An 11,276-nucleotide genomic window follows, 5' to 3' on the forward strand; every position below is an offset into this window, starting at 1 on the left:
TTACACCCTTTTGGTTTTGAAATTTCGACGGGTGTGGACAGGGTCTAGAGTCTAGGCATAATACCGGGATCCCTGATCCGTGGACACATTCCAAGACCTTATTATAGGCCGGATCTGAAATTCTTACCGATCGGATCTAGACAATTAACAAAAGCCAGTGGGACAGTCCTAAATCCGATTTTATTATACTATTTTACAAATGTACTCTCTTTACCTTAACCCACTCTTTTAACTTTTTCTTCACATATCTTAACTTCTTACCAATCACCACATCAGCCGGGCCTTCCGTGTGACAAGAAGCCCACCAACCTCCCAAATTTTCCTCCATACAAGGATCTCTAAGCCAAGCAATTTCAAATCTAAACGGCGGAGGACCCCACGTCTGTGGTCAAGAACAAGTGGACAATGATCAGAGACCGAATGAGCTAGAACTTTCTGATAAACTTCCGGAACCGCCTCAACCCAATCTTGGCTGAGAAGAAAACGATCAAGTCAACTTCGACTCTGACCTCTAGAGCAAGTAAAGGATGCACCTGATAATGGTAAATCTACTAATTCGAACATAGCTATGAAATCAGCGAAATCTCTCGTATACCCCTAATCTACCTGGGTTTATACCATATAAAAACTCAATGAATAAAGTTGTAAAAACCGATTGGAGTCATCATCCTCAGCTTTGGTAGCTCCTTCCATCTTAGCTCCGGCGAGGGATGTCTCCGGATCACCACCACAATTCTGACTGGGGGCGACGTCGACAAATATCTGAGGGCACGAAGCGCAGGAGTGGGACCCGATCCACGTGTCGATACAAGTGACGTGGAGCCTGTGGCCGCACTGTGGGAGGACTCGGATCTCGTCATTGTTGGAGAATTCTGTGAGGCAGATGGCGCAATCGGCGAGCTTCCCGTCAGAGGCTTTGTTATAGTTCAGTTTGGGGACTGAAGGGAGGATGTTCTTCTTAAGGCTTTTGTTCACCGGAGTCTGAGAATGAGGGTTGATGGTGCCGGAGGATGAATGGCGGATGCAGGCCCACAGGGTGAGTCCGACGACGTAGATTAGGATACAGGAAAAGATCGCAACAAGCGCGACTGGCACCGGTGCCACCATTCCGGTTGAGAGAGAGAGAGAGAGAGAGAGAGAGAGTTTTGCCGGCTTCGGACCTCTTGTTTTTTTATAGAAAAATATCTCACATGCAAGTGCAACAGCCTGGCACAACATGCCTAGTGATGGTCCCTGGCATATCCGCATTTGATACGCCGATTTTAGAATCTTAGATATCCTCAAAATCCAGCTGGATGGAAGATGAGAGAAGAATGAGACCGTATGTCATTTTCAGATTTCACGCCCTTCTTTCCTTCGAGCTAGAGAGCAGGAGATCGTCCCATATTTCCAGGTTTAAGAAATCTTAGGGTAGGGGAGAAATTTCTAAAACTTGGATTTCTTACTAAAAATCCAACAAACGCAGTCAGGGACAACATACAGCAGCTTGATCATGAACCTTCTTTTATGCTGTTTTCAAACTAAAACTTGGATTCTAAAAGCCAGTATCCAAACGGCCCCTAAGATAGATCTACTCAATAAGACAAAATCTGTTGAAATGTGATCCTATGTGGCTGCTTTCACATGCAACAGTCAGCCATAAAATGCCTTTTCGGGATGGTCCCTAGCAAATCCCTCCCCTATACGATCAAATTAGCAATTACCCGTAAATGAAGCGGACTCTTTTTTCCGTCATGTGGGATTTTGATATTTACACCCTTTTGGTTTTGAAATTTCGACGGGTGTGGACAGGGTCTAGAGTCTAGGCATAATACCGGGATCCACGATCCGTGGACACATTTCAAGACCTTATTATAGGCCGGATCTGAAATTATTACCGATCGGATCTAGACAATTAACAAAAGCCAGTGAGACAGTCCTAAATCCGATTTTATTATACTATTTTACAAATGTACTCTCTAGTATTTGAGAGTTATTTTAGTAAAAATAAGTGATATGTCTTTTATCGAAGATTCCTATTAGGATAGTGCTTGCCCCTCTCCCATGTCCATTTCCAGGAATTTTAACTGTGTCAAATGTAAAAAAGGACCTATAGGACGCTCCAATGGACGGTCCGATTTGAAATAGATGTTACTGAAACACGGCGGAACTAGGATCCAAAGAACACTCGCTTTTCGATCCGACTGATTATAGATTTGAATGGATCAGCATAAGTGGATCCATTGACACCCCTATCTAAAAGTTAAAAATAGTGCAGCAAAAGTAGTTATAGGGCGGCCCACATACTTAGATGATCTAAACTAGGTATTTGTCTGTCCCCATGCTAGGCATTTTTAAAAAAAGCAGCTTCATTATTAGGATGATCCTAGGTGTTAATTTGTGTAGGTTTTCTATACGCATATTCCTTTTAATTTTATAACCACTCTATTTTACATTGAATTCATCGGATGGCTAGTGTGAACAAAGAAGAAAAACAAAGAAAGATGAGAGAAGGGTTGCTACCCTAACTATTCTTGGAAAGGGTTGGTACCCTAACTTTTCTTGTTGCAACCCTTCTTTTGATCCTTACAGAGTTACAGTCTGCAATACAAACTTGATCCTTACAGCCCCCTTATTCTTGATGCCAGCCATCTTATTACTAGGAAGTTAGTATATAACTAAGAAGTGATCTAAAATCCGAGAAATTATATGGTGTAAGGCCTTACAACAGTAAGGCCTTTGTACGGTGGAAGTACCACCCTTGACATTTGATCCAACAGCAGCTCCTCAAGAAGTGAGCTGCTGTTGGATCAAATGTCAAGGGTGGTACCCCTACCGTATTGTTGTAAGGGTTGTAAGGCCTCACAACATATAAAATCTCCTAAAATCCATCGTCACACAAAACATGAACTGATTCTAGATTACTGACATAAGCCAGTTTCTATAGTTTCCGATTCTCAAGCAGCATTTGGCAGTGAATTGAGCGAATTTTTAAAGCAAAGCCAAGTCACTCCAAGCAATTTTCTTCTGCTAGTATGTTAGACTAAGGGTGTGTTTCGCAACCATTCTCATTCTCCATTTTTTTCATCCTGAATCAAATTTGTGTGGCTTCAAAAACTCAGGCGAAAGCTTGCCAAAAGTGATCTTTCCATTTTCTTCATCCTTTCCCATTCTCCTTTAAGGCTCTGTTTCTTTCGGCGTAAAAATGGAAGTAAAATTTGTTTTATGTTATGAGATAAGAAAAAAAATGAGAGAAGCAATGTGGGTAATGACAGCTGAACACACCCTAAATGGATTATCCTTTCTCATTCTCCCCATGGCAAAAATTAGAGCAGCACTGTGAAGAATGCCAGCTGAACACGCCCAAAATTACTGATTCTACTGCAAAACAGGAGCCCAGGCGAGACTATAGCTTGCAAAACTTCATTTTAAATGGCATTTTTATTGGTGTGCTCTTTAATACTCCGTTTAAAACTTTTACCATGAAAAAAAAACTCTATTTTTTTGTGGAAAACATTTAAAATGCATTTTAGACATATTAAATGCGACTTTTACCCCTACTATGCTCTGTAAATGACAAAATTTTAACAGCATTTTTTTGTGTCTTGGTTTTGTTATGTTTTTTTTTTAACCAGTACCGTATTAAACTCGATTTTTCCCTGTATTTTTGCGGACTCACGTTTTACGAACTATGGGCTGAGACAGAGCTTAGTCCATCTCCATAAATGATAATAATGGTATTTGCGTGCTTAAATGCAATCACTAATTTCCAGCTTCCTTATCAAAATCAAGTGTCTCAAAGTAATCAGGAACGTTAATCTGGTGGACCCCATGCTAAAATAATTGTGGAGAAAGAACATCCTAACCATACAATAAGAGAAAATTTAACAGTTGATCAACTGCGCAATAACCATTCCGCCATATTTCAAGTAAATATGGCTTTGTAATGTAATAGAGAAATAGTAGCTACAGCTAACCCTTTTTGTTTCCTCTCTTCACAAAGGGATGAAAGGTGAGCACTTCTCAACATCTTGAGAGTGGTTTTGGGTAGAAAGCTGAAATAGAGGGTTTGGAGTGTATTGGGAAGACAAGGGTTTGGGTTTTGCTTTCCAAGGGGGAAACAAGTGGTTTAATAGATTAGGATGTTGGGCAAAACACCCTTCTCCTTCTTGCCAAAAGACTCTAATCTGATACAAGTGGCAGCTATGGATGAGATCATGAATGTTCATTTGGTGGGCCCTTTTGTTGATGGGTCATAGATCAAAACTCACACTGACGATCTGATGCTAACCTTTTGAATTGAGAACTTTTGACTACAAATAGATGGTTGAGATAAAAAAGAGGATCAATGACTCGAATTCAGAGCGAAAAAGTCTTAGCAAATGATTTAAGATGCTGATGAGATCTGAAAAGAACGAATCTCCCACACGTGTCGGACCCATAGTCGTCAGTGTAAGGAGGTGCCACAATTTCGAAATGTTTAAAAAACAACTCCTATTTCATTTGGGTCAATATCCTAAAACTATAAGTTAAAGGGGGAAACAATCAGAATAAAATTGGAGAAGCTACTCACATGCATATGATAACAAATCCAAAAATTAAAAGTCCTACTGTAATCAATCTCATTTCTAACAAGACAAGCACAGTGAAGCAGAGTACATTCACAGGAAAGGAAGTTACAGAATGATTCATTCTGCAGGATCATAAATCAAATTTGATGTTCCATCTACCGTTAATGTCGCCGTTGAGGGTCCAATTGTTTTCCCTGACCTGAAAATACGGTACCTGCAATGCGATAAGATCATGCAGTTGGTGAAAGTGAAACTAATAGGAACGGAAGGGCAAATATTGGCTAGCACAGAAAAAAAATTGAAGATAGCTGATCAAATGGGATAGCCCTTGCATGTTTCAGCCACTGAACATATACAGAGATTCTTTATGGATCAAGGTGTATTTTCCTCTCTTTTTTATTCCTCTCATCAGGTGGGCATTTAATAGAGTGAAAGTTTTTTTTTTCTTGTTGTTTTGAATAAGGCACAACAACCAAGATGCTGCAAATTGATTATTCTGATCATTGATTTCAAATTATTAGCTTTTTTTCTAAATGGATCAATTCTATAAAAGTTACTACTATCACTATGAATTATTAATCGAAGAAAATGCCTAAAAATAAAGACAGAAAAGATAATGCAAAAAGTAGTCTAAAATAGCATGTATATTACAGAAAAGAGCAGAATTCAAACATGAAAAATCGAAGACTAATAATTAAAATCAGAAAAAAAAAGGAATGGATATTCCATTTCTTTCTTTCTTTTGAATGATATATCAAAAAGAAAGAATGGATATAATAAATAACATGATAACCTTGTACCCGTAATCACTAAATGAATCCCGGAAAATATGACCAAAAAAAAAAAAAAAAACAGAAAATTCATGCTACAGCTTAAAACTCGATCAGTTGACTGAAGACTCAGTTGGCTAAAGTCTCGGCCGACCCAACTTGAATGAACTAAAAATCAAGTTGACTCGTGTAAATTGTGGCTTAGTGAGTCCTTTATATGTGAAATCCACACATTAGTTTTGAGTCTCCAATGACGTGCTTGACTCGACTCAACTCAGTTCAATTCCAAGTCAAGAGGAAGTATTTAAGTTGTTAAACCACGATTTAAACATCAGCTCGAAGTGCAAAATGCAGGAAAGATACTAATGCTGATATTCAACAAACGATTAAAAGCACCATAAAAAACAAACAATTAAAAGCCTTGCTGATGAGATCATAGGCAGGGATTAACAAGTTTGTCAAGAAGAGAAGAGTAGTCTAAAGCTAAACTTATGCATAAAGATGTTTGAACTGTGAACATATAAATAGAGAGATGATGTACCTTGTCAAAGACTTCATAGCCCACTTTTAACCTTACATCTTGATCTTTTTGGAAATTGATTATACCCCAAGTCAATTCGGCAGCTCCCCTTGCATTACTCTGAAATATTAGAAAATGGATGGCGTAAGAACAAACTATCACCATCTACAACACTGTAGTTTTATTATCATGGCATTGCGAGAAGTAAATTTTGGAACGTCGGTGTGCATTGAAATGAATACACTGCAGATGCTCTATTCCCAATCTGATTCCCATTTTTTGTGCACAACCAATACTACGCTAGAACAGAAAGAACTTGCAAGCCTCAATTATGAACATTTACGTAATGACTGAAGGTGAAAGCCAAGTTTTTGATAATTAAAAAAATTCAGAATTTTTAAGCCAATCCCGATATGAACTAAATTTGACAAGGATTTCACAAGCTTGTAATCTCAATAAATAATCCGGGGAAAGTAAGGATAGGTGATCATGAAGGCAAAGATTTGCATTTCTTTACTGGCCACATAGGCGCTAAAAGTTCAAATGGAGTGGAGGTTTGTGCTTTGTCGGATCGGTGAATGAACATGTTTATCGAGCATAATTTTTCAGATTTCTTAAGAGTCCTAATTTGATACAAAGGATGATCTATAAGGAAGATTAGGAAGAGTGGAATTCGTATAAATCGGTTTATTTTATGGAAGTCCGTCGCCGAAGAATTCAAATTAACCCGCAAACAACGCCATCATCACCAACAGTAATCCCTTTTTTCTCCCTTTTCTTTTTTGAGTTCATTGTTCGGTTATTCTAGATTTTTTCGGTCAATTTCAGGTGCAATGCCCTAGGATTTTAGGTGAAATTATTCTACACAATTTAGATCTCACAAAAATTTCTATTTGCATCTATTTTTTTAATGGCGAAGAATATTATAAATAAAAGAGGGGAGCCCGCGACCAGGAAGGTCAATACGAAGTAACCAATACTACAAACAAGCTATAATCTGCCATGAAAGCGGTTGATAGCTTCCATTGTGCATCAAACCAATGGGCGAACCTCCAAGGAGCCGAGGGACTTCCATTAATCTCTCTCTCTCTCTCTCTCTCTTAGAAAGAAAAATTCAATGGAAAAAATTTTCAAGGTTACCAAACCTTCAACCAAAAAAATAAATTCAAGGAAAGTTATAAGATGTGAATCAAACCTAAAAACAATTCAAGGAAAAAATTCCATAAAAAAGTTCAGGGTTGCCAAACATGCCCTTAGAAAACCTAATACCATTACAAACTGCAATATGAAATTAATCCTAAAAAAACTTATTTCTACCTATCTTCAAGCCTAAAAAGTAAGTAGAACTTTCAAAGAGATAAATACAAAATAGCAGACACTTATTAGGAAACATAAAAATGAATGGAGAGGATAAGAGACACAGACATTACATTTACACATTTCATTTTCCAAATATTCTTCAGAGGTAGATTCTTCAAGATTGATATATATTTTTAATGGTTTCTTCAAGATTGATAAGTTCTTTTATGAAAAGACTTTGTTCTGAATTACTACAAACTTCACAAGTAAAAGTGGAACATTCAAAGAGACTAACACAAAATCACAATGGTGCTTAGTAGGGAACATACAATGGAATGAATGGAGAGGGATAGCCAAAGACATCAGATTTCAAAGTGTCTTATTTTCAAAGATCCAGCTACATTCAGAAGTAGATTCTTCTAAAGTGATAGGAACACAAACCTTTTTAAATTCTTCGTCGAAATCACAGCTTCCCTTGGCATTGAAGCTTAGTAAGCCATTTGAGGTGATTGGAAATGCCTTCTTTACACGCATATTATATCTAAGCTTGTCGTCTTTATCATAACGGAACCCTAAACCAGTGCTGGCTGATATCTATAGAACGGTTAACAGTCATACAGTATGCCACAGTCTTTATCCAAAATCATATAATACTAAATATGATGCCCTACCTCTGGAAAAAAGTTTCGAATTATCAAAGCAAAACAATTAGGAGTTCCAACCCCTGTATCTAGCTCCCCATGAACCTGCCATAACACAATCACTATGATAAAATATCCACCCTGCACTTCAAAACAAGGATTAAAAAGTCCCACAATCATGATAAATATTCGACAACCCCCAAAAAAAATAAGAGCACCGCTTTGTCGTCCGGGGATTATGGGTGCAATTTGTGTCGGATTGGGTTGAGCTTTTGCTAAAAAATGAATTGGAATAAACCCGGACCCAACCAAATTTTATGGTAAAAGCTCAACAAATTTCCAAAAATCAACCCAAGTTGCTCCAGGGACTTGTTCCTATTAATAGGATATATGGAAACACAATGCAAGGGACTCCTATAATGTCATGTTACTCTCACAGTCTCACCACATTTTTCCACAAGAACCATATATGTTATATACATCTAGTGATAAAATGAGGATATTTTTTTATATATTAAAAACAGTATATGATTAGATAAATTAGAAAGAGAAAATGCAATTATTAATAAATGCTATATTTCCATGATATGGGCAATAGCTAATTGTTTTCAGCATCACCCGCCAATTATTGATTGACTATGTATCAGATCAGATTTTAATTCAAGCTAAAAATCGATTGCATTACCACTTGACAAATTTATTTTTACGACATGATAAATACTAAAATTAATTCCAATATGTAAGTTAAGAAGACTGATTAGTAAAACCAACAAGCCAACATTTGGGAAAAAAAAAAAAACATGTTAAGAAGACTGATTGTTTTATTTTTATTTTTTTGAACTGAGCATCTTACAAAGACTGATACATGCAACAAAACAGAAATTAATCTAAAAAAACCCAAATGAAAAACATGGCTATAAGATAAGAAGCACGGTTATCTCGAAAACTAGACAGCAAATAATGAATTTTCAATGGAGAGAAAGATGAAGTCGTCATTTCCCAAGATCCACAATGAGATGTGAGTAAAAAAAATAGGGAAAGGAAAAACTCTATTCAAAATAGAGTTTTATTTTTCCTTATTTTTGAACCAGTTGGCATCATCTCCTCACTTAATTTTCTCCCTAATGCGGGTGCTTAAGAGGGAAGAAGAAGAAAAATAGAAATCAAGATCACAACAACAAGAGAAGAAGAAGAAAATGGGAGCAATGCTCAACCCAATTGATATTCCATCATAAGTTTATCCACATCAAAAATCTCCTCGCAAGATAGTTTCTAACTCTTTAAATAAAAGAAAACCAAAGCAAATTCGTTCAAGCTCCTCAACTAGCTAACTTAGGGACTAACATAACATTAATTGCATTGGAACTCACTAACTTTGACTAACTTTGATTGTTTTGGGAATCCACAGACACAGTCCACAAAAAATGCCATAACTTTCTGTCCTCTCATCCAATTTTCAAGCACAAATACTTGTTGGAAAGATCTCAAAGAGACCTACAACTTTGTAGTTTACCACTTTCCATAATTCTTCCATTTAGAAGCTAAAAAATCAGGTTCAAAATGGGCCAACAACATTAATGAGGGACTGCACCTTGGAACTCCACCAAAACCACCTAGGCATGACATGGCTGCCATGTTGGCACTGTATCACTCCCTCTCCAACTTGATAGCCTAATATTCCATGAAAAAAAATTCTATTCATGGTTTAACAAACATGGTCAAAATGGAAAATAACTTGATAGCAGTGATTGTACTGTAAGTCCATCAAGCAGACCTTTCTATTTCTAGTTTCTTAAGAAAAGGTAAAATCAGAAACCCTAACCTAAACCCTAAACCCTAAACCCTAAACCCTAAACCTTAAAACAACAAAATCTGAGAGAGAGAGAGAGAGAGAGAGAGAGAGAGAGAGAGAGAGAGAGAGAGAGACCTGCAAGTGGAATTTAGAGTCGATGGGGAACTTCTCCTTGGCGTGGATTCGGAGAGCTTTGGAATCGCCTCCATATCTCAGGGATGTCTGCATTTCCCTCCAAGAAAACCCTAGAAAAAAAGAAGAGGATTCCTGAAACCCTAAAACCCCAAACTCCAAATCATGGCGCAATGGGTTTGCTTTCTGTCGCTGATTTTTATCTTTCAAGTGAGGGGAAACGTACGCAGGATGCGCGTTGCGCACGGTAGTGTATAGTACGCTAACCCTGATCTAACGTACTATTCATTTTGTTATTCACAAATGGGCCCCACATATTTGGAAGATCTAAACCATCCATTTGTTGGCCCATACCTTCGACGGATCATGCCTGAAGCGTGCTGTTGAACATGTAAATAGGAGATTCCACATGGAATGGAGGGTTAGGATCATCTTATGGTCATGATTTTTTTGGGCACAACCTATTCACGACGTCCCCTATCAAATAGACGGTTTGGATCATCCTACGGTGTACTCCCACCCAGTGTAAACGCAAGCAATAATGAAATCACATTGACCAAGGGCATCGATGACAGAGCAGTAGTACCTTGTAGTCTCAAACTTCTACAGAGCAATGCCAATGGTGATACCACGTTCACACTCAGCCTTTAGTTTGTCAACCACCAATGCATACTTGAATGCCAATGGCCTCTTCTTCACATGAATTTTCTCCTTACCCATAAACTTACAAAAATAAAAGATAAAATAATATCAGATTGAAATTCCAAGCCACTCATAAAAACTACAAGAGGTAAACATAAGCAACAAATGCCAGAGCATCCTGATCATTAAGAATAATGTATATATGTAGAATGCAAAATTTCACATATGCAAACCACTCTATCCATCTGGGCAGACTAACTTCCAAACATTTAATTACGAGAAAATGGTAGTCCATTACAAAAAAGAGGTAGCATTAAAGAGAGTGGTAACAAAAGAAAGAAAATTAGCTATTTCATAAACCATGGCATCCATGGATCATGAGGCTCGAAGTTATCTCTCTAACATTCCCAGTAGCTATGAGCAGGTTCAAAGAAGAATCTGTATCCCATTTCTAGAATCTAGATATTGGAGAAAGCAGAGAGAACAACCAAGCTGCCTATTTCAATCGTTAAAGAATCACAGACATGGAAACTTTTTTGTTACAGAACAGACAGTTTACTACTCAAGATTTAAGTTCAGCTTAAAATCTAAGAATGAAAAAACATTAACCCTTGTAAAAAAAAAAGGAACAATTCTCAAACATCTATTATATATATTGAGAAAAAAAATAGATGCTGAATCTTGTATTCACTATTGGTGAAATAAATTTGGAACGTTGGGAACCAAAAAAGTATGGAAATGCATAATCATTGTTGGAGAGGAGAGAATTGGAGAAAAGTGAGTTAGGGCTACACTCTCCCTCACTGAAGTATTTATATAATAAAAAAGTCTACAATGGCCTCAAGCTGGAATGTATAAATTATACATTCCTAGCTTGTTACAAATATCGCTCAACTTTGCTTTATTCAATGGCTTTGTGAACATATCAAC

At 37.3% G+C, this 11,276-nt stretch overlaps 1 protein-coding gene across 1 annotated transcript; it reads right to left on the reverse strand.

Annotated features, from left to right (window-relative positions):
• Positions 1 to 4,557: 4,557 nt before the first annotated feature.
• Positions 4,558 to 9,945, reverse strand: LOC143855117 (outer envelope pore protein 21B, chloroplastic-like). Its single transcript, XM_077365309.1, has 5 exons — positions 9,708 to 9,945; positions 7,811 to 7,885; positions 7,581 to 7,733; positions 5,862 to 5,960; positions 4,558 to 4,764 (listed from the first exon to the last, which is right to left on the reverse strand). The coding sequence occupies exons 1-5, from the start codon at positions 9,798 to 9,800 to the stop codon at positions 4,681 to 4,683; spliced, it is 504 nt and encodes a 167-aa protein (XP_077221424.1). The 5' UTR covers positions 9,801 to 9,945; the 3' UTR covers positions 4,558 to 4,680.
• Between the last annotated feature and the right edge of the window lie 1,331 nt (positions 9,946 to 11,276).

The sequence above is a fragment of the Tasmannia lanceolata genome, unplaced genomic scaffold, assembly GCF_043159265.1.
Source record: "Tasmannia lanceolata isolate RefF3 unplaced genomic scaffold, GAP_Taslan_0.1 ptg000020l, whole genome shotgun sequence".
Taxonomy (NCBI): domain Eukaryota; kingdom Viridiplantae; phylum Streptophyta; class Magnoliopsida; order Canellales; family Winteraceae; genus Tasmannia; species Tasmannia lanceolata.